This window comes from Cantharellus anzutake (assembly GCF_015039405.1).
Source record: "Cantharellus anzutake strain C23 chromosome Unknown EI90scaffold_7, whole genome shotgun sequence".
In the NCBI taxonomy this organism is placed as follows: Eukaryota; Fungi; Basidiomycota; class Agaricomycetes; order Cantharellales; family Hydnaceae; genus Cantharellus; species Cantharellus anzutake.
In genome coordinates this window covers 1,082,177-1,103,373 of record NW_024066957.1, presented here as the reverse complement: position 1 = coordinate 1,103,373, position 21,197 = coordinate 1,082,177, and the positions used below count along the sequence as shown (strand labels likewise).

Here is a 21,197-nt window from a genome sequence, read left to right as displayed (position 1 = left end):
GTTTCCCTCATGCGGTAAATTATTGATTACTTTCGTGGCCAATTTTGTGCCTCGATGACTTCTTGCCCAAGGATATGACCGACAAGATTGAACATGAGGCGGGTGAGTAGACTCTGACTGCCGGCGCCGTGTGTATCCGTAGACTAAGGTGGTAATTTGCCGAAAGCACCAGAAATCCTACGACTAGGTTCACGGTGACCTTTCCGTATCGTAATTCTACCAATCACCAGCATGAGGTACACCGTGTAACAAGTGCGATGAACACCGTCGTCAACCTAGATGGGGGGCAGATCTCACCTCGGCCATTCAGAGTGTGGACTATCATAACTCAATTGATCACTTTATGCTTTACACAACGGAGACTGAAACAGGTGTATATACAAGACAATTGCGAGCTATGTGATTCGGAGGTGTGATGCTATGACTATTCCTTAGGTCGGCGGAGTTGTCTGCATATCAGAGTGGATGATAGTCAAGGGTGACGCCAGTTCATGCCAAGCAAAGAGAAAAACTTTTCAAGCGTTCCGGTCACCCTATTGCATCTGTCATCTCAAAGTCGGCTCCCAAGTGCTGTCAAGCTGTAAGCCATTGGTCATATCCACAGTAGGTCTAGGTATTCTGAACACTCGTAGTTGCCGCAATGTTGAGGCAAAGATTCCACGTGGATGAATGACCCCCAGCCTCATCATGCATATCAGCCAGGTCACGTACAGAATGTCCCTCGTTGATATGTATATCCATAACTCTTTAATATTTTAGCGATAGATACTGGCTAACATTTTGAAAGGCATACACAGAATGGTGACACGTACAAGAGGTTGGACACACATTGATCACGGTGCCTACCCATATATTGGCAAGGATTGTTCTACTTTGTGTAGAAATGACGGCATACAACCCATGGTGGGATGTTGATCTCCATGGTAGATGGTGCTACGGGTAGGTCAGGGTACTGCTATGCTCCGGCAGAAACCAAGTGAGACACTTGGGCTTGTTTTTGTTTGTTTGCTGAGTAAGGTCACTGCGCGCGGAGACTTCCTTTTTCTATTTGTGCCGCAAGGTTTTAACCAGTCTCTCCGAAACGACGTCAGATTTCAACGAGTTCTGTTCTCACTCTGCGTTCTTTTCTTGCTAAACCTAACACCTCTCCGCGCCTCTTGTGTTGCTCTTAAAGTATCTTCTTCGTTCCTTGGATTAACGTGCTCAACGATTTATTCAATTTCTTACACAGCGACGCAAATGCTGGCAGTCGTGTCATCTTCTCCGCCCCAGAATGTTACTCCGCATCATCCTAATGGAGCGAGCACACAGGAGAAGCGGGGAAAGCGATTCTTACGGCGACGGGGAAGAGGAAGAGGAGAACTCAGCGATGATGAGGTTGAGCGCGAAGCGCTTACAGATTCTGACTTCTCCAGCGAAGCTACTGAATCTGCACATGAGACCGATGAGGAGGATGAGAAGGGGCCGTCTCACACCTCTCCCTTGTCCGGAGATGTTTCTGGTCCTAAGGATCGATCTGTCCGTTCCACAGCTCCTTCGCCGCCCTCTGTCAGTGCTCGACTGAATGGCCACAGCACTCTCATCCCTCCCACAACCGACATCTGGTCTGGGGTGGCATCGGGAGGCATACATGCCGTTGATATGCCTACCATACAATTTGACCAAATGGATGCTCAAGTCGGAGGCCCGTCCACAGAGGAAACAAAGGCGCCGCCAAAACGCAAAAACCGGAGAAAAGATGTAAAAACGAAAATAGCGAAATCGGCAACGGCGCCTGCGGATCCAATAGCAGTCGAATCTCCCATTGATGCACCCACTGAGGTTGCCACCGTTTCCGTGACTGTGGCGCCTACACCACGACCACCAAAAGTAAATGCGCGCCAGGCTTACTTAGAGCGTTTATCCAATGACCCATCTTTCGTTCCTCGCGTCGGTGCTTTTTGGGGTCATGATGAACGGTTAATGGACAAGGACTTGCGGAGCATGAGCGGTTGGTGGCGAGGCCGTTGGCAAGGACGTGGAAGAGGTGGTTTCGGTTTACGAGGCCGTGGTCGAGGCCGTGGCGGCAATTCGAGCACACGACTTGGCAACGGCGAAACAGGTGACGCAGCGGATGGGGACACGAGTGGTCAAACTGGTTCAGCTCATATCCCGCCTGTCGAACAGTCTTGGAAACATGACGGCTTCGAGGAGCTCGATAGAGACGAGAGGCGCTCAGGGCGCCATCGCTTTAATTCATCAAGAGCATCACGCCAGGGATCCGGGAGAGGTCGTAGTCGTGCTGTGGCCGATGCGCCACCAACCACAGAAGAAGCACCAACCAACTCTGGCAGGTCCCGCTCGCCAAATTTATCAAAGCTCTCGCCGCTCAAACGTTCGAAACCGGAGCGTGCCTGGACAAAACCCTTGGACAAAACTCTTGTCACTGGATTGCAATCCAAGTCAAATGGTGGATCATCCCCAACTGATGTTCGCATCAAACTTTCGAATACAGGAGAGCCCCGGAATGTCCCATTGCTACAGCCTCTACACAATCGCCCGCATTCCCAACTCGCCGACCCTATTGATGGTCGTAGCGAGGTCAGTGTTTCGGAAAAACCTGCTGTCGTCCGATTACCTGGGAAGCGTGTTCCGGACTCTTCCGAGCCGAAGGAACCAGAGCCACAGGGCACTCCATTACGAACCCAGGACACAGCCGAACCAGAACCCGCCATCACGAAAACTTCCACACCCCCACCCGATGCCACCAAACAACCCCACACCACTTTGGATATCGAAGCGAAACCTAACCCAGAGACACCTCCCAGACCGAACGGTCCAGATACCTGGTCTGCTGCCGATCCACAGGAGCCCGAGCCACATCCAGTCAGCCCGGCGCCTGGTTCCGATAAGCCCGTTCACGCAGAGAACCATGATACTGCACCCCCTTCGCCGCCCACTGAAGTACCACCATCACATTCTTATCCTGAATCTCGTTATTCCCCTTACCTCCCCCTCCCTGCAGGCGTCGCTATTAGTGAAAACGGCGTGTTGTACGAGATTGCAACTGGACGTCCTGTCATTCTAACACCTCCACCGCAGCCCATTTATGATCCCCGATCCGCTCCTTTCTATGCACCCCACCCGCATCCCTATCGTCGTCACTCTCATTCCCTCACCGCAGATTTCGTTCCCCCCGTGAGCACACCGCCCATTCCGCCGGGTGTGCATTCTGGGCATTTCGGTTACTCTGGTTACGATTCGCCTCAGTATCCTCCCTATGCTGTCGATGGCCCACGTGAAGCTACGCCTCCTTTCAATTCTCGAAGACAGTCTCGTGCAGTGGAAATCCGCGCACCTAGTCGGGCTCCAGATACGAATGGTGAGATGACAACCCTTAATCATCTACCGACGACTCCGAATTCCCTAACATTACATGCTAAAGGCAAAGTCCTATTGCGCCCTTCGAACCTGCGATCTTCCGTCAGTGCCGACACCCAACCAGAGGCTTCCGAGGATGCGATACCCGTATATCAGCCCGATGTCCAGATGATGCAGCCATACCCTGGTGCCCCTTTCTACCCGGTAGCCTATCCAGCATATACACCCATGCATCAATATACGCCCGATGGGCAACCTTACGGTTACTACACACATGAGATGCCGTACCCTGGGTATGCTGTTCCTGGGCAAATGGACGGTGGAGTCGGTTACGGGTACGAACAATACCCCACTAGGGTATACGCCCCTCCCGAAGGTCAGGGCGTTTACTATTAGATCTTCCTACCTGGTAATCAGCGGCGTCTCCTTGTGCCTTCCTCTTTTAAACAGCCCCTGCTTCCCGAACTAGCTTTTTTGCATTGACCTATTCTTTCTCGCCATATGACATTTGCATTCTGCTTCATAATTACTTATCGGCATTTAAAACAGTTCACGCATGTATTTGGTGGCGATTCATTTTCATCTGCTCATTTGTGAGACCTGAACGGAGCAAATTACTTGATGCAGAATTAAGGTTGATTCTTAATCATCCCATTCTACAACAGAAGGGACCCAGTATGCTGTTCTCCCATCATACTCGTCTATCCAACATGTCCCTGACGACACCATATTCCCTATGCATGCACCAGCCCGAGCTTGAGTCCAGTTTAGTTGTGATTCCATGTCGTCTCGAGTAAATGAGCCCCCAAGTTTTACGGCCAGAGCAAGAGCCTGTGTTTGGTCATCGTCAACTTCCTTGATGATGGATTGCACCATGAGATTGTCAGGAGGGCCAACAATCTGATACCCTTTACCCAGCGGCTCTAGTGTCTTTATACTTCGCTTTATGTCATTAACGGTGATCATCCCCTTGACCTTTCCGCCTTTTCCATCCGTAGGAACGCCTCGAAGTTTGGAAAGGAGACGAATAAGCTCAGACACCGATATGATGCCCCCATTTCGATCGCGGGTGTTTAAACAAATATCAACGATTTGCACCCCGAGCTCATGTTGCCAATCCCCTAGGCCGAGAGCCTCGGACCACCACCCGCCCTTCCGTGGTCCAGCAAGAGGATCCACACCGATGGAGGCGCACATCTGCTGAAAGGAGCGGCGAAATTCTGGATCCGCGCGTATCGTTTCACGATGCTCCGATGCGAATTTATGAAGGGCAGAACGGAACTGAGAGAGCTGGGAATGAAGGGCTTCAATCTGTGTCTGGTTCAGGGCATTCGAAAGAGCTGCGAATGACTGAAGCGATTGGGTGTGTGCCTCGAAGCCAGCGAGTCCTGGACGACGCGACATCCCTTTGTTCCGTTACTCTCCAACAGTAGCCTAGGCACTGGACGTTATTGAAGTCCCCACGAGGCTTAAAGGAAGTTGAGGCGTTGGCAATTAGTGTTGCAATCGGCGCCACCACACGAGACACGTGATCACGTCTTCCTTCAAGTCATGCCTTAGCTGTAATTATAGCGGAGTTGGCCGTGTTTATTGTATCTACCCGCGCGCATTGAGGCGTCAACCACCACCTCACCATCGAGTCTCCCCTTGACCCAACGAGACACTGCCCACGGACTTCTTAGCATCAGACTGCGCAACCGTCTTACGCCTTCACTCTTGCGTCATGTCCTTTGCACAATCCTTGAGCGCGAAACAGCCAAACGCTGGGCCAGATCTTGCCGTCCGCTTAATATGTCCGGATTGTAAGGACCCTAACCCTAAGATTGTCGAGGAATTCGGAAGTGGAGACCTCGTATGTGGTGATTGTGGACTGGTTTTGGGAGACCGAATAGTAGATACGAGGAGCGAGTGTATGCTTCTATCGTCTCCTGTGCTCCTGTACGCATGCCTCCTGACCCACTTGACCTCGCAGGGCGCGTAAGTTTCCCAAGGATACAAAGCATCTCTCCAGTGTGACCATAGTGTGTTCTAGACGTTCGCCAATGATGACGGAGATGATCCGTCCCGTGTCGGAGCTGCTTCAAACCCTTTGTTGGAGGGAATGGACCAACTCGACACGATGATTGGTTTCAAGGACGGGGGCTCAGGAATTGCTAGGGAGCTTCAACGCACCGCTGCAAAATCGGCGAGTGCAAAGAGCGAGAAGAATCTCATGGCTGCCTACAGAGACATTGGCAACATGTGCGACTCGATCAGCTTGCCGAAAGCTATTGCAGATATTGCGAAACAATTGTATAAACGCACAGACGAAGAGAAAATTCTTCGCGGAAAATCCACAGATGCGATTGTCGCCTGCTGCATTTTCATTGCTTGCCGCCAAGGAAACGTCCCCCGCTCTTTCAAGGAAATCTGCCAGCTCACCCGTGTTCCTAAAAAGATTATTGGACAGTGCTTCAAAGTCATCGAGCAGGCTTTCGGCCTCACTGCTCGCCCCACTACTATCTCCGCTGGTGGAACCCCAGCTGCATCTGGCGCGACAGATGGCGCAGGCGGGGGTGCCAGCACTGGCTCTTCCGCCGAAGACTTGCTCGCTCGTTATTGCAACCACCTCGATCTTCATCCGAGCGTGCAAGGTGTTTGTCGCGATGTCGTGCTTCTGGCACGCGAGCATTCAGTTGCACAAGGACGCAGCCCTGTCAGCATCGCGGGAGGTGCCATTCTTTTCACCACACTCCTACTGGGACACCATAAGCCCATCAAAGACATCAGTCAGGTCGCAGGTGTGAGCGAGAGCACTATTAAATTGGTGTACAAATTATTCGTTCAGTCGAAGGATTCGCTTGTGAAGACTGAATGGATCGAGTCAGGGAAGGTAGATTTCAGTCGATTAAATCCTGCTGACTTACCCAAAGGCACTTGATTTCCCCTTGTTGTGTTTGTAATCATGATAGCCAATCAGGATGTGTTCGCTCATAGAGTAGATCAATCACGCGGGCCTTAACTGGGCGACAAAGACTTCGTGACCCCAAATGTTTAAAGGCTGATGTATAGAATAAGCCACAAGCGACACTACGAAATGGCTAACGGATTATATATAACAACAGAGAGCAGAGTCCAAACGTGAGATGGCGAACACAATCAACAGATTTCATTTCCGCTTCCCCTTCGTGTTGCCATTGGATTTCCCGTTCCGCCTCGGCGACTCCTTAGCCAGGGCAGCGGCTCCCCCACCTTTACTAGCAAAACGGATGGCTTTGCGCACGTTAAGAACATTCTCACCATCAGGCCCTTGAGCATGAACCGTTTTGCTTTTCTTGGCAAGACCCCCACCCTTCTCTAGCCGAGAAAGCAGAGCAAGAGAAGCGTCCTTCTCTTCAGCTGCTGTTATTTCATTAGACTTAAACTAGCATGGCGTCGATGGTCAATACGAGAGGTCACAATGTTCATATCGCCAAACACTGACCTTGCGCTTAGCTCCCCGCTGAGTTGGCTCGCCCTCAAGTTTCTTGTCAAACCTTCGGGAATGTCAGGAATACATCACGGATTCACCTGAAAACGCGCGAGTCCACCTACTTCCCCATACTCGCTGTACTCTTCTTAGCATGGACGAGTGTTTTCTCAATCTGCGTCTTTCGTTGCGCTCGCTCCGCCCTAGCGATGTTCGCCAGGCGTTGTCGTTCATTCTTTTGGACACGGCCCTTCCTCTCCTGGCGAGCAATGGCCACAGGGTCATAATCATCAGCTGAAAATAGTGTTTAATTAGCTGCGAGCTTTCCCAAGATGATAACGATAGCGTACGAGCGCCATCCGGAATCTCGTGAAGCCATTGTTCCTCTTTTTCTTTATTTTTCCCTCCTCTACCCCATCTCCTAACCCAGTCTTGTTTATTGTCGTCCCATACTTTGCTCTCCTTCCGCCGTTGGCGGATGCCTTTGGCAGCAACGAACTGCTCCCACTTCGTTGGAGGCTTCGGCTTAGGGAGTGGCTTGGCTCTGGGAAGTAATGTTGTGGGATTTGGAAGTTGTGCCAGCGGTCCATCTGGGGACTGTTTGGTGGGAAGGGAGAAAAGAGACTGGAATATAGCCTGAGTTCCTTCACGCGCGAGTTCACTGAGATATGCCTCGCGATCAGCGCTACGACCACCATAAGCTGAATCCCACGCAGTTTAATCAAATTTGCGATACACGCACTTGTATGCTTCGGCATCCACTGGATTGGGATCGGTCGCAGACAGCAGACCGGGATCCACCTGAACGGACGACTCTTTCTCCAACTCCACCCTAACGGAACCAATGAGATAACAACTATGACCCACACGCTATCATTCCATACGGTTTGGTCGCTTCGACTGGTACAATAACTTCCACAGACATTGCGCAAGCCAATGATGTCGAGGCTGCAGAAATGGAAACTCAATAGACGGTGACTGCCAGGCCACAACTTCAATGCATTGAATTGCCTCATTGAGAATAATAAGCGCCACATGAAATAAGCGGTAGAACTTGCTGTATAATAACAGGTATCTATGAGGGTGGTAAATGCAAGATGAACAATCATGATGTGGTGTTCCCATTCACCCCTGGGCTTGATCCGTTTGCGCTTGGAAGCGCGGTGGCAGGCGCCCTGGGGGACGGTCCACTTCCAGAAGCACGATTCGTTAGAAGACTCTGGAAAAAGTTTTGCAAAACTTCGTTCTGCGATCGCCCATCTCCAGTGGCGCTGGGGGGAACAGAACCTGGCCCGGCACTGGACGGCGCTGAGCTTCGGACACTGGCACTAAGGGAAGGTAATGCAAGGTTGGGAACAGTGGGTATTGCGGGCGGTCGATTATCCTTCAGGGAAGGCTCAGCACCAGTGGGGATGGATTAAGTTACTCCAAGGCTTACTCTTCGAGATGCCGCACCAGTGGCCCGAAGCAACCTTGAAGATGCGTCTTCCCCTTCTAGCTCTTTCATAACCTTCTCTACGCTGGGTAACGCTAAAATCGAGCTACCCATGGGTCCCACCACCCCAGCGCCTGCAGAATAACCCTGTGCAGAAGGGTCAGAGGCTGCAGGTTGTCTGAACTGCTGACGAGGATCACGGTCCTTGGACAGGCTCTCATAATGTTGAGCCAAGAACGTCTGCTCCGGTTGTGTGACAATGAGCGGTGGCAACATTTGCTCCTAATAATCATGTCAGTCACTTTGGAAGGAGCGCACAGTAATTTGTCGCACCTTTGCACCCTCATCTTCCCCAATCAATGAGGCGAACAACTCCCTGGCTCCTCCTGGGACAGCTTCCCCTGACTCCATGTCGCGCTCCCATGCCTCTCCCCAGCGCGTGGCATCAAAACCCTCCCGGAGAACAGCTATCTTACCCCAACTGTCCCAACCAGCAGGGACAAGGATACGGTCACGATCCAGCGTATTCGGTCGTTGTGAAAATGCAAATGAATACTTTAGGGGTGGAGAACCAGCAGGAGGGGATGGGGGAATGAATAAGAAATGAAGAATATACTGGCGCAAAGCTGCGAGGGTGGCAGGCTGTTGACTCGTATAGAACAGTGCAGCGCCGTCTACCAATTAAATCAGTACAGAGGCCGGAATTTGAACAGTGCCTTACATTTCAGACAAATTGTCCTCAGCACTTGCATTACTGTATCCGAACGTTCTTCCCAGTCCCCCCCTCGCCCTTTCAACCCCGCCAAACCAGTATCATCATTGTCAATCAGGTCTGCTTTCGAACAAACCACTACAATGGGGATTCCAGAAGAGTTATGAATGAGGGTACCTTGCCCCAGTGGCAAGAGGGTAGCGTTCAGCGCCGCAGCCCCGATGGAAACGGGCTCTACGCCACTGATAGACGCGGACGGTTCTGTGTAGTGTTGGAGGTGTGACTGCACTGCGGCATACCAATGTCAGCCATTCAAGGAGAGATGAAGCAGAACGGCTCACATCTCTCTCTCCCCTCCTCTTTTGCTATCTTCATTTCTCTGGAGGTGTCTTTATCAAGCCATTGTTCGATCCAGTTAAACCATGCTTCGAGTTGTTGAATGAATGTCCATGGACGGGTCCAATCAATTGTAATTAGGACAAGTGTATGCGGCAAGGATGTTCTTGGAGAGAGGAATCGAGGCAGAAGGGAGACGTAAGCGTGTGCACACGAAGGAACACTGTACACGGACAGTCGTGCCAAAGTGTCTGCCTCCAGTAAGAACATCAAATACTGCTGAAATGACGACTCGGCAGTTCACACCTTCGTCTTTCTCGTCTTTAACGTTCGCCCATTCGTACCCTAAAGCAAAATCGCTCTTCCCTCCCCAATCGCCATCGTTATGTACGACACTAGCAGGCTTCTGAAGGATCGCATTAATCAAAGTTGACTTTCCCGTGCCGGGTTCCCCGAGAACAACAACATTTCCCGATGGTATCGACCGGCTTGAGGAAACGGAATTCAGGATAGAACTCCACAAATTTTGCTCCGGTGATGAAGGTCGTGATTGCTGCTCCATTTACGCGTCACTGCGGGGAGAAGCCAATCGCGGAACGGCGCTTTCCGGGAGCAAGATCTTGGCAAGCTCTCCACGTCTTCGCAATGACAACCATCGAGCATGAGGTCACTTCCACGGTTGAAGGGTCTAGCAGCATTTCCTTGCCTTCCTGGACTATTTCTGCTATGCTGCGTCCAATTTCAAATGCTCAAGAGCTCAGTGTCATCCAGGATTCCCTCAATGGATTGCCGATGCCTGAGATGCTCTTTGGAACCAATTCCCTAGTCATCTCCAACAAGATTATGACATTTGAATACACTTTCAATGCTCTGGGAGCTCTTGGGCCTGTGAAGTTGGGTGAGCTTGAACATGGGGACGGCGGCGTTAAGGTCGGCTATGCCAAGGAATGGCTACAGAGCCGGTTAGCTCCCCTGATCATCTATAAGAATTAAATATCCGCCAACGCTGGAAATATCAAGGACAGGCTCTGCGTCGGCAAACCCAATGCCCCCGACTGTGCAAGCTAAGCCATTTGATTGGACGTTTACGACAACATATCCTGGACATATCTCAAAAGGCGAGTTCAAAGTGAGTTTCGCGTCGCACGATGCAGAGGAGTGTTTGAGCAGTAAGTGCTTCGCAGTTTAATCCAGGCGACCCCGAGAACGTTTTGCATCGGATCCCTACTGAGGAACTCTCGAGACCAGACCCAATTCTCTTCTACTCCGAAATCCCTCTCTTTGAGGATGAGCTCCACGATAACGGATGTGCTTTCCTTCTGACACGCGTCGTTCGTTCCCTCCCGAAGTTCAGCCCCTCCCGCATTCAAATAACATAAGTTTGTACAGCGCGTAATGCCAACTTCATTCTTTATCCTGTCGAGGTTCTTCCTTCGCGTCGACGGAGTCTTATTCAGACTGTTCGATACCAGGATATATCATTCCTTTGCTTCTAGCCCTCCGATCATTGTGCGAGAGACAAATGGATGGGAAGCTCCTTATGCTAGTGTCAAGCAGGTGCGGCACATTAATCGGTACCAAATGACGTTCTGCATTTATCAGATCTGCTCTACGACCAGTTCCTACCGACACCGGACCTTTCTCCTCTGAATGATCCGAACTTCGTTGCAAAAGTAATAACCTCGATGCCAAAATCAAAGACCCAGGATCCCCGCCTACCTGGCCTATCTGGCTGGAGGGCGTTAGGAACTACACTCGAAGTTTGCTACCTAGACCGTGATCCCCTACAACATTCTTGATTCTGTCCAGGCAAAGAAAGAGGATAAATAAAGCTTTTTTGTACAGAGTTGTTACAGTACAAACACAGAGGAAACCCAGTCCGGGTATCCCAAATAAAGGGCAGGATACAAGAACTCGAAGTTAGGAGAGATTACCATGATCGCTCTATCTAATGGAGAGCCCATAGATAAATGCTTGTCCCAAGTCCATAACAAAGCTCCTTGTAAGGCACGAATCTGGTAGTGGTATCCGGAATGTTGAATAGTGCGTCAAGTCAACACGCTTTTTTTAATTCTCGCTAGGAGAGAGTGAACGAGGAGTGCCAAGCTGGACGACGACAGTCGGGGGTTCTCCTGCCACAGACGTTGGCACGGCACTTGCACCTGCAGGACGATCACTAGGAGTGAGGGGCGAGTACATGGGAGATGGCGACCGGTATACAGCCAAAGGGCGAGGGGGCGGGGAATGGAACCTTGAGACCAACTCAAGTTCAGGCGCTCGGAGACCACCTCGACGTAGCGTCCTAGTGGGGCCTCCTTGCGATGCAGGGGCAATGGGAGTGCGTGATCGGAGTAGAAGGGCGCGACTCGTCAACGCCGAATCATGGTCGCTGGGAGAGGGCAGTCTGGGCGGGACCCAATGCGGGCCCTCGCTGGATCGGGGCCCGAGCTCAGAGGAACCACTCTCTCGCATGGCTGCGTCTCGCACAGCATCATAACCACGCCTTTCTCTCCCACCGGGGGGCCGAACGAGAAGGGTTGGTGTAGGAATACCCGAAAGAGGGTCATCATCCCCGGCCTCACCATCTCGATTGCGTTCATCTAACAGCCCTATCCGTTGACTAGACCTTCGTCGTGATGTATGCGATGCGAATTCCGCAGTGCGCGCTCTTTGAAGAGCACGGCGACGACCAACAAGAACACTGGATCCAGTGGATGGATCAGGTGAACGAGGGGCCACTGGCGGAGTGACATCTTCCCAGTGTCCCGTCCAGTAATCAGCCGCCCCGGCATTTGATGGCGGGGTATATGATGGCTCTGACATCACTACATCATCATACCGCGAAACTTCCCGCCCATGTATTTCCTCGAGCCGTTGCAACCAATTCCCTTCCGGGTGGGATGAATCCGCGTTATTGAAGGCGCGAGATGCCCAGCCACCGGATGAACCGGCATCCACCGCAGATGAGGAGTCTAACAGCGCTCTGAGTGCGATTTCTGAGGGCTCCGAGATACGGCCTGTGGTGGGATCATGGGGTGATACACCAGTCCCCTGACGATCGCGCCGGGATGCCACCTCCTGCACAGCGGCATCTTCAGGGTGGAATGGAAGGCAAAAAGGCCAATAAACACCCACTTTCACCAAAACACCAATTAAACCGAGAACGAAAGGGTCGCTATCATCAAGCTCAGCAGTAAATTGTTCAAAAGTGAACAATGGGCGCTTTGATGAGTCGCCACTTTCTCCACGACGGTTTAAGTCATCGCGTCTCGTAAACTCATTCAACTCCAGGGCGCGGGCGCTACGGCAACTATAAGCAATCTTTCCAGGCGAGACGCGATTCGAACGCGTTTACTGACAATATTTTCTTGAGCTTGATAATAAGGACATCGTCGTAATGACCTATGAGAATCCCAAGCTTCAAGTTAATAACCCCAATACAATATTCATACGCTCCTAACTGACCAGGTGCCCACTTTCCCATTGTTAAATAGTTCAAAAAAGAGGGAAACGCTGAAATGGGAGAGCGCGAAGAGTAGTTTTGGCACGCTGAAGGATTTGCGCTGTTCGGATGCAAATTGACGGCAATTGCCAGTATTCAGTAGCCAACAGTGAGTTGCGACCAGCGCCTAAATGGCCTTTTCTTTACGTCTGATGCCGGTTTGTTGCAGTGTCTTCGCAGGCGTTTAGGCAGTATGTTACAATAGTGCGCGCGAGAGAGAGGCTGCTGATAAGCAAGCACGTCCCGTAGGGATATGCCGCCGCCTGGTGGTTATGAAGCCCTTCGATACAAACGTAATTTACCCCTCAGAGGGCCTAGCGGTGCAGTTATCTTGGCCGGCGTTACGGCTATCTGCGCCTATGGGTTTTATCGAGTTGGCCAGGGCAACTTGGAGAAGCGGTGTGTAGAACGCGTTCCCGATTGACCACCTTTTCCCATGGGTTCCACTTTCCGTTCGCAGTGAGCTGAAGCGTGAAAACATCTGGTCCCGTATCCACCTTACCCCACTTATTCTGGCCGAAAATGATCGGGATGCCTATCGGCGTCAGCAGGCTCAGATAACACGCGAACGGGAGATCATGAAAGACGTGAAAGGATGGGAGGTATGCAATTTCAGCTGTTAGATTGATTGACATTTGCTCAAACGTCAAACGGGGATTGTCGTGTAGGCTGGAAAGAGTGTGTATCATGGCGATCGTCGACCAAGTGATAGGATCGTATTGCTATAGACCCATTTGCACTGTAACGGAGACTTTGGAAGCAAAAACGTCCTCCTGCCTTACACTTTGACCAGCTCGGCATAATTCTAGAAAGCTGCTGCCTCGTCAACTAAGGGCTTCTTAACCTGAAACAAATTTGCTGAAACACTTTCAATGCAGAATCCGTGTTATCATCAAGTTGGCAAGCCACTCGACCGCCACCTTCTGTACCTTGAGGCTATTCGGTGGGCAGCAACGTATCGCCGGATCCATCCACATGGCTCGATGAATCTTGGACCCGACCTGATTGCCTTTTTGGCCATTGCGGTTCTCGTGAGCGGAAATGAACAACGTGGGTTTGTTTGCCCTCCCAAATCATCAAAGTCAGCTGTTTCGATGAAATGGAGATGTATGCATTGAATCGCCCGACATGGCGCGAGTGCATGCCTTCTCGGCGTGTTCTCATCGGTGAGATCAGTGATCAGATGGATAATCTTCATTGTTCTCATGAGGCGGAGGCCATGGGGAATGAGACTGCCGTCCCTTTGTAGGTGTGGGACAAGCGGAGATGGCGTGTTCAACTCAATTCTCATTTGAGTTTGTCACTCGGAAATCGCTGCGTCCCGAAGCAGCAACACATTCGGCCGGTGGGACAACAGCCATGCCCGACCTGGGGTGACAATGGCAATCTCCAGAAACAACACTCTTGTGCCTTGTGCAAAAAGTGCATATTGTGCAATGCATGATAAGCGCCGGCGGATCCAAGGTTCATGAGAAATTAGACGCAAGCGCCCAGCCGGAAACTGCCGCATAGAATTGAATTGGGCCTTAATGTGGGCTGCTCCTGAGTGCGCGAATGCACCGTTCCCTTCGCACTCATCCCTCATTAGTCTTACTATCGACCATCCGTCGTTGCCAACATTGCCCCGCATCCCCCTTCCATCCCTCAAGACTATTCCCCAAGGCATCCCTGGCTTCGCCCAAAGGCGACCTCCCCGCTGCGCACACCCCTATGCATCGCTTCGCACACACACCTGACTACCAGGCATTCCCTGCCGAGTATGCTTCTCGGCCACATCCTGTCTCTCGACCTATGCCGCTATCGCTTACTACCATGCCTCCCGAGCATCATTCCCCAACCGATGCCTCTGCAGCCCCTTATCCCCCAAGCGCCATCGTACCCAACGCCCAATCTAACCAGTCATTTGATCTTTTCGATGATATTGAGTGGTCGTGGTCCCCCACCCCCACGGGGGAGCACAACACTCACATGAACTTCCAATTCTCTCAGGCACAGTCAGATCCATCTTATCTACATTCACCGTCGCCTCCGGAACAGGGGAGTTCGTCGTCAGTATATCCTCCTTCCGACTCATCGTACACTCCACTATCGGCGCCTAGCAGCCTTCCGTTCCCCTTAACCCCATCCTCCTCGTTACCGTCGACAGACGGACATGGCCCCGAGTTTCCTCCATCTAAGCCCCCGAACCTGTCTTCTTCGCTGCCGACGAACGTGCCTGACTTCCGGCCACTCAACCGATTTACTTCACACTCCAGGTCGGGGTCCTCTGGGGGCGAGCATTCACCATTAAGAGCCGACTGGCATTCGGACACGTCGCCAAGGCCCATAAGGCGTCGCCCGATCCGGCGTTCAGAAACCGATGTTTTTTACAGTCCAGCGCATCACGGCATATCCCCATCATCACCCCCAAGCACCAAAGTCGCCTTCTCTCCCCCAGTTAATCGAACGCCAGCTGTTCAAATGGCAAGTTTATCAATGAGCCCCTGCGCTGCCCCTTCTCCATTACCTTCGAGTCCCGTCTTCAGTCAAGTGCGGTACTCGGGCACCAGCGCTCCGGCTGCGGCAACTAGTTCTCCAGAACCGGTACTAGACAATGAAAGCGATGAAAATCAGAAGAAGAAACGGAAACGAGACTCGAAAGACAACTGTAGGTTGTTTCCACTCTGACACGTCCTGAATGTGGCTGATGGTGGATTTTCATATGATTCTTCCTCCTTAATCCGCCCGATCTCACGACGGCCCGCCCAACCGCGACGCTTGCGCCCCTATCCAGCCCCTAAGAAGTCAATGTTATGCCCGCCGAAGGCAGCACCATCGACGTGGCAGATTTACTTCACCGATCATTTACACTTGTATCGGTCACGATATCCAGATCAGAAGCTTAATGTTGCTCAGGCTGCAAAGGAACTCGCCCAGCAATACAAGGGTTTAAGTGCTGAACAGCGTGAGGTATGCTCTGATTAATTCTTATCAGCTTTGATTTCCTTATCGTGCGACCTTTGCCCTAATTGATTTTATGGGTTCCCAGCCTTTCAAACGTCGTGCCCAGGCGGCGAAAGCTGAGCGAGACCGCCAGATGCAAGCCTGGGAGAGGACTCTTACCCCTCAAGATGTTAGGGCAGAAAACCAGTTTCGCACGGCTCAGCGAAAGGATGGTAAATCAAGGAAAGCAAACATGAAGGATCCAAATGCACCGAAGAAGCCGTTATCGGCTTACTTCATGTTTCTGCAAAAGATAAGATCGAGTCCTGAACTGATCAAGGAAGTTTTTGGTGATGAGACCGGAACGACAAGGCAAAGCGTTCTCGCGGCTGCCAAATGGAGGAGCATGTCGGATGAAGAGAAGAAGGTAGGACTTGATGAATCCTCATTCCGGTGCGGGCACATAACGAATCCGATGTTTAGCCATTCCTTGCGCGAGCGGAACAAGAAAAACTCAAATACGAAGCCGCCCGACGTGAATACGAAGACACCTTCTCCGATGGTTTTGAGGGATCTCCTGACTTCTTATCTGGGCATTTCATTGGCATTGAACAATTGTCTCTCGAAGATCCTTTCGTCATCAGCAGTGCTGTGCCTGCGTCGCCGAAGATGTCACCTTCACACGCCGGAACATCTTCATCGGGCAGCAATAACCATGAATCGAGTCATCGTAACTCATTGAGTCAGGAAGACTTCCATGATGCGCTTGAGGAGGACTCCTGTAGGCGTGTGCAGTACTGAATCCTCCGCTTCATCTCGATTCGCAATTGTAACGACCCCTGATACCCTTTATTTATCGCACATAATGCCCCTTTCGGGACCGCTTCCACGACTACCGTATTCTTTGAGCTTTGTTTTGACTTTACGACGGCCTCTCTCATGACCTTCCCTGTTCGCCATCTTCAGTCCCCCATGTATCTTCTGACTTCGTTCTCCTGCTTTTTCCGCTGTTCAACCACTAACGTTATGAACTTTTTGTCCTGACCCCAGCGTTTGGCTCGCTGCTTACCAAATTTGCATGATGCTTACTTCCGTTTGTCGTTTCCTGTGAATTCCCCTAATCCCCCTCCCCTGTTTGATTCTCCATGTTTCATCCACCGATCCAGCGCTCATATTTCACTCTGTACCCCCTCACCATGGACAGCTTCACTCCTGCATTTCATCTTTGTGCATGTATGCCAGAATACACGACGGTCCAATACATGAGCTCGCGATGGATCATTCTCCAGCGCGCGGCAAGGTAAATCGTTCAACATGGTTGCCGTTTGGCGCCGCTTGCTGACATAAGCAAGTCATGGAAGCTGCGATGACCTTATATGGAAAGCTTGACCAGTCACTGAATGAGAACTCGCCCGCAAAGGAACAAAAAAAAACGAAACTATTGCTTCCCCACGCGGCTGTTAACAGCCATATACATATGGGGCTGATGCGCTAGGATATGTGACTCGGTCGTTTTTCTTCCTACGACCGCCACCCTCCAAACCGCTAGAACACTCAGCCTCCTCCACGGGCTTCATGGGCGGCGTTCGAAAGCCTACCGTGCTGATCTTGGGCGCTGGACGTAATATTGGTATCATTGCCGTCAAAGAGTTTCTTGATAGAGGCTGGGTGAGTATTTCAAGGCATCTCGGCACCGGGAGAAGGGTGTGCCCCTACCCACGCTTGGAGGCTGACGCAGATCAATGTCCTTGCTTTTCCCTTTGGGTCGTTTACACACACGCACACGCACACGCACACACACTCTCTCTAATCTAATCTGCCCGCCTGCCCTGCCCATCGGGTGAATGGTCACAGAATGTCGTGGTGGGCAACCGAAGTCCACGTTGGCTAGAGGCCGAGGAATTAGGGTATCGGACGTTTTTCATAGAGCTGACGAGCTCCGGATCTGTGATGGGCACGCTTGATAATGCGTTTTTCGCCAAGGATTTGCCTAATGTGATTATTTATAATGGTGAGTATCCTGAGGCCGGCGTTGTCTAATTGAGTGCTTGTGCCCCCGCAGGTGTTGATCTCCATTTTACATAGGTGTTGTTGAACAGGAAATTGAAGCACCGACGAAGTACGGAGATCCGCTCTCCATTTCTTTGTCCAACATGCAAAGTGAGCCCCTTGTTCTCCAAGTCTTATCGATGGGTTCGAAGATGACCAATCATGCACAGTATGCCAGGAGATAGGTTTCTATTCCATGTTTGAAACAGCTCGTTGGGCAATGAAAAGGTAAGATGATCGTATCCAACACGCTGACGAGGGCAACAATTAATATTTCAAATTGCATGTCGTGTGAACACACGCCTTTTTATGCATGAAGCTTCGCCAAAATCCCCGATCAAAAGCGGGTTTTCATGGCCACGGGTCATGCTGATTCTATCTCCAAAGCGAGGACAGAAGAACTCGGAGTCGCACTTGCCAAAGTCCAACAACGTTATTTTATGGACTATTTGAGCCAAGTGTTCAAAGATACGGGAGTCCAATTCTACTTTCCATCCCAGGTGAGGGACAAAAAAATCCTTCCCCTTTCGTTTTCGAGAGAAAATGGAAGCCGCCGGCCGGCCGTCCCTGGTGATTGTTGAAGTTCTTGATGAAACGATGACTGATGATTGTTGCGCACTGCTCGCATTGTGATACAGGTTTTATCAAGAACACAAATGGTCTTTCCGGGTTACAAACTATCCGGAGCCGGCCATGCAATCGCTTTTTACAAACTGGCGAATTTCACCACTCAGGGACCTTGGGATATTCGCTTCCTGAAAGATGGGACATTCCTAGAAGGTTACGGTGCTTGAGAAGAATCAGCTGGCGGCATCGAAGGTCCGTGAAGGTGAGAGAGGGATGGACTAGGGACTTGAATCACAAGGTGATCCTGGTGTGGTGACAGTCAGCCGTACCTACACACATATATATATATCACGGATTGCAGGCAAAGGCCTTCCGATCAAACCGGGCAAAGATTAGTAATGCAACAAGGCTGAACCACTGGTTCCGAAGTCTTTGAATATGAAGGCATACGCGGGAATAAGAGATCAACAGAGGGGGAAACAGAATGTGTTTTCAGCAATTCCGTTCTCGTTATAACCTGGCGTCTTGACCTTGACGAGGTGGCATGGTTATCGAAAAGGGATTTGAGCCATCTGGGTAGGGTCCATTCCATTTGTACCCTGGACCTATACCAAAAGAAAGGGAACATTCGTGAATAATTGCGGGGGGAGGGGGGGATTCTGGGATAGGCATTCGTCAGGAGGAAAGGGTTGCATACCAAGCCACCAAGCAATAGAATCCAGCTTATCCGTGCCGAAGAAAACATCCTCCGCCCCGTCGGAGGGCCGTCGCACAACCATCCAAGGTGCACCAAACATCCCATAATTTGTAACAACATGGGCGACATCGGTCTTGACCCCTTCCTTGTGTTCGTCGGTTTGCGACAGTTTCCGTAGCCGGGCTACCTCCTCACGTGAGAGCATGGGAACAAGGCAATCCCAAAACTCTTCCTTGCGGTAATCGGTTTGCGTGCTGTAGAACTCCAACTTTTTGCGTGTGATTGTGGTGTGATGAAGAAGGGGAAGTAGGAGAGGGGACATTGTGAGCATGACTTCAGCTCATGAGTGATAAGGATAAGAAACAACGTACAAAAATCAACCGAATACATTCTTCAAGAATTTCAGGGCTTTTTTCCGCCTTTACGGCTCGGAGAAATCTTATTTTGTTCAAGCTTGTGGTCTGCATAGGGTGTCCAGGTGGGGAGCGAAGGTCGACTGTAATGAATTCAGTTAGCAAACATCAGACCGCTTGTGAGATACGGTGAAAACGCGCCTCCAAAGCGATCGGACAGACGTGCACCGTCTGTTCGCTGCGATAGGGGGGGGGGTTAAATAAAGTGTGAAAACTAATGGGCTTTGATCTTACCACGTATTCAATCATCTGCCTCTGATTGGGGTCCGCTGAAGGGGCTTGGTTACCAGAGAAGACCATTACACCTCCTGAAAATGTCGCCCTCAGAGTTGGAGAAGGTTTATGTGACTTGTGGCCTACCGAGGAAAATCTGGAAACGCTCAGATCAGCTTTTCATAAACTCAGAAGATCAAGCGCACAGATGCCCACAGGAAAGAACTCGATATCCATGTTCCAAGCCTTCCTATATCTGAGAGAAGCGGGGGGTTAGAAGTCAGGAGTATGAGCATATTGTGAAGCGCCGCGCATGAGGTGAGCGCTACTACCCACCTAACTATGACGTTGAATGCGAGATTGCTGTATGGGGAGGAAATGTCGAAAAAGAATTTCATGTGCGCTTTCTCTGTTGGGGCCATTGTGTTTGCGATTGCTTAGAGGGGTGGTGGAAGCAAGCACTGGGAGGAGATGCCGGATAAAGATATTTATACATCCGCGATGAAAAGGCTGTAGAGCTGTCCAAAATGAAATTGAAGTTCAGGCAACTCGGCGTCTATATAACCGTCCTTCTTGAACTGAACATGTGCGCTTGTTCCGTTGAATCCGTCGTTGCCCTCTTTCCTTGAGCATCGTACGCAACCCTTCTTACAGTCCCTGCAAGTTATCGCGCTGCTTTTGTTCGTTATATATGCATTTCTCTCTGCCGAGTTTCTCCCTGCATACTGTCTCAAGCCGCAGGATGTTCATCCAAAAATTGCTGAACAGCCACTCCTCTATCTAGTCTCCCCCACCCTTCCAGGGGTCTGGATTGGTACGCTGCTATATCAGGCAGATATTGAATGTGTAAGGCACTCAGATTTCGGAAGCTCTCCTACGTCCGCCCCAGTGATCTCCAGCAATTCTTTCTGATACATCTCCATACAATAGTATATGATCTCTGCCAGTATTCTCATTGAACATTCAATGATCCCAAGCATTAAAAAATATTGTCGCGCAGAATACTGTTCTGGTTATTGAGTCTCTTATCTATCGTATGAAATTCATGTGTGGCCTCATGATCCATTTCATAGTACTCTCTCCGTCTGGTTCTCATTTTTATGATTCGGTTGGTCAGCCTGTTGGCCTTTCAGTCCTGTCTTGGGTGTGCAAGTGACTCTGTTTTTTTATGTGGTTTGGTGGTTGCTTCGGATTGGATATCCGCAGAAAATCCGCGGATACGGATTTGGCTTTTGAGAGGATAGTATCTGCGGTTTCTAATCTGCGGATTCAATGTTTCCCACTGTCCTAGACACCTCTCCTATGTTTTCATAATTTTTTTGTTCCAATTTTTCCAAGCACTGTTAGAAAGCTCTCGTCGAGGCCATTCGAACAAAATGCAATTTCTGGATTATAATGATCCGCATATCCGCGGATTTCTAACCGCCGGATACGGATTTTGTTTCAAACCTCTACTTAAAACAAAGAGCCATATCTATAACCTATCAACTCGACGGAAAAGCTTATTACATGTAAGTACTTCAGATATTCGATCAGATCGGTC

At 50.7% G+C, this 21,197-nt stretch overlaps 12 protein-coding genes across 12 annotated transcripts; 7 read left to right on the top strand and 5 right to left on the bottom strand.

Annotated features, from left to right (window-relative positions):
• Positions 1-671: 671 nt before the first annotated feature.
• On the top strand, positions 672-3,851 carry EI90DRAFT_3040111 (uncharacterized protein). Its single transcript, XM_039058998.1, has 2 exons — positions 672-3,361; positions 3,425-3,851. Exons 1-2 carry the CDS (start codon positions 928-930, stop codon positions 3,754-3,756), a joined length of 2,766 nt encoding a protein of 921 aa, XP_038920919.1. The 5' UTR covers positions 672-927; the 3' UTR covers positions 3,757-3,851.
• Positions 3,852-3,859: 8 nt separating this feature from the next.
• Positions 3,860-4,909, bottom strand: EI90DRAFT_3040110 (EAP30/Vps36 family-domain-containing protein). The gene has a single exon (XM_039058997.1). The coding sequence runs from the start codon at positions 4,762-4,764 to the stop codon at positions 4,003-4,005; it is 762 nt and encodes a 253-aa protein (XP_038920918.1). The 5' UTR covers positions 4,765-4,909; the 3' UTR covers positions 3,860-4,002.
• A 79-nt stretch (positions 4,910-4,988) lies between these two features.
• Positions 4,989-6,441, top strand: EI90DRAFT_3040108 (transcription initiation factor IIB). The gene is made up of 3 exons (XM_039058996.1): positions 4,989-5,270; positions 5,333-5,337; positions 5,393-6,441. The coding sequence occupies exons 1-3, from the start codon at positions 5,084-5,086 to the stop codon at positions 6,278-6,280; spliced, it is 1,080 nt and encodes a 359-aa protein (XP_038920917.1). The 5' UTR covers positions 4,989-5,083; the 3' UTR covers positions 6,281-6,441.
• Positions 6,385-7,793, bottom strand: EI90DRAFT_3040104 (ribosome biogenesis regulatory protein-domain-containing protein). The gene is made up of 6 exons (XM_039058995.1): positions 7,693-7,793; positions 7,551-7,640; positions 7,159-7,493; positions 6,934-7,102; positions 6,824-6,875; positions 6,385-6,763 (listed from the first exon to the last, which is right to left on the bottom strand). The coding sequence occupies exons 1-6, from the start codon at positions 7,731-7,733 to the stop codon at positions 6,509-6,511; spliced, it is 942 nt and encodes a 313-aa protein (XP_038920916.1). The 5' UTR covers positions 7,734-7,793; the 3' UTR covers positions 6,385-6,508.
• Positions 7,794-7,913: 120 nt separating this feature from the next.
• On the bottom strand, positions 7,914-9,853 carry EI90DRAFT_2908215 (dynein light intermediate chain-domain-containing protein; the record flags this gene model as incomplete). The annotated part of the gene is made up of 6 exons (XM_039054317.1): positions 7,914-8,204; positions 8,235-8,525; positions 8,577-8,917; positions 8,965-9,243; positions 9,297-9,542; positions 9,598-9,853. 6 exons carry the CDS (start codon positions 9,851-9,853, stop codon positions 7,914-7,916), a joined length of 1,704 nt encoding a protein of 567 aa, XP_038920915.1.
• A 37-nt stretch (positions 9,854-9,890) lies between these two features.
• EI90DRAFT_3040100 (TIP41-like family-domain-containing protein) lies at positions 9,891-11,469 on the top strand. The gene is made up of 5 exons (XM_039058994.1): positions 9,891-10,253; positions 10,312-10,420; positions 10,476-10,622; positions 10,681-10,848; positions 10,911-11,469. The coding sequence occupies exons 1-5, from the start codon at positions 9,937-9,939 to the stop codon at positions 11,088-11,090; spliced, it is 921 nt and encodes a 306-aa protein (XP_038920914.1). The 5' UTR covers positions 9,891-9,936; the 3' UTR covers positions 11,091-11,469.
• EI90DRAFT_3013114 (uncharacterized protein) lies at positions 11,359-12,775 on the bottom strand (the record flags this gene model as incomplete). Its single annotated transcript, XM_039056629.1, has 3 exons — positions 11,359-12,592; positions 12,651-12,693; positions 12,757-12,775. The coding sequence occupies 3 exons, from the start codon at positions 12,773-12,775 to the stop codon at positions 11,359-11,361; spliced, it is 1,296 nt and encodes a 431-aa protein (XP_038920913.1).
• A 271-nt stretch (positions 12,776-13,046) lies between these two features.
• EI90DRAFT_2908811 (GRIM-19) lies at positions 13,047-13,521 on the top strand (the record flags this gene model as incomplete). The annotated part of the gene is made up of 3 exons (XM_039054346.1): positions 13,047-13,192; positions 13,254-13,395; positions 13,462-13,521. 3 exons carry the CDS (start codon positions 13,047-13,049, stop codon positions 13,519-13,521), a joined length of 348 nt encoding a protein of 115 aa, XP_038920912.1.
• A 651-nt stretch (positions 13,522-14,172) lies between these two features.
• On the top strand, positions 14,173-15,551 carry EI90DRAFT_2448108 (uncharacterized protein). The gene is made up of 3 exons (XM_039053041.1): positions 14,173-14,841; positions 15,049-15,154; positions 15,246-15,551. The coding sequence occupies exons 1-3, from the start codon at positions 14,348-14,350 to the stop codon at positions 15,270-15,272; spliced, it is 627 nt and encodes a 208-aa protein (XP_038920911.1). The 5' UTR covers positions 14,173-14,347; the 3' UTR covers positions 15,273-15,551.
• On the top strand, positions 15,343-16,688 carry EI90DRAFT_2449612 (high mobility group box domain-containing protein). The gene is made up of 3 exons (XM_039053043.1): positions 15,343-15,742; positions 15,822-16,142; positions 16,199-16,688. The coding sequence occupies exons 1-3, from the start codon at positions 15,581-15,583 to the stop codon at positions 16,514-16,516; spliced, it is 801 nt and encodes a 266-aa protein (XP_038920910.1). The 5' UTR covers positions 15,343-15,580; the 3' UTR covers positions 16,517-16,688.
• A 509-nt stretch (positions 16,689-17,197) lies between these two features.
• Positions 17,198-18,840, top strand: EI90DRAFT_2449077 (uncharacterized protein). The gene is made up of 7 exons (XM_039053042.1): positions 17,198-17,383; positions 17,570-17,726; positions 17,801-17,875; positions 17,935-17,992; positions 18,084-18,264; positions 18,403-18,550; positions 18,671-18,840. The coding sequence occupies exons 1-7, from the start codon at positions 17,291-17,293 to the stop codon at positions 18,742-18,744; spliced, it is 786 nt and encodes a 261-aa protein (XP_038920909.1). The 5' UTR covers positions 17,198-17,290; the 3' UTR covers positions 18,745-18,840.
• Position 18,841: 1 nt separating this feature from the next.
• EI90DRAFT_3286571 (uncharacterized protein) lies at positions 18,842-20,273 on the bottom strand (the record flags this gene model as incomplete). The annotated part of the gene is made up of 6 exons (XM_039067016.1): positions 19,871-20,273; positions 19,676-19,811; positions 19,583-19,619; positions 19,400-19,524; positions 19,029-19,296; positions 18,842-18,936 (listed from the first exon to the last, which is right to left on the bottom strand). Exons 1-6 carry the CDS (start codon positions 20,074-20,076, stop codon positions 18,842-18,844), a joined length of 867 nt encoding a protein of 288 aa, XP_038920908.1. The 5' UTR covers positions 20,077-20,273.
• Positions 20,274-21,197: the final 924 nt, after the last annotated feature.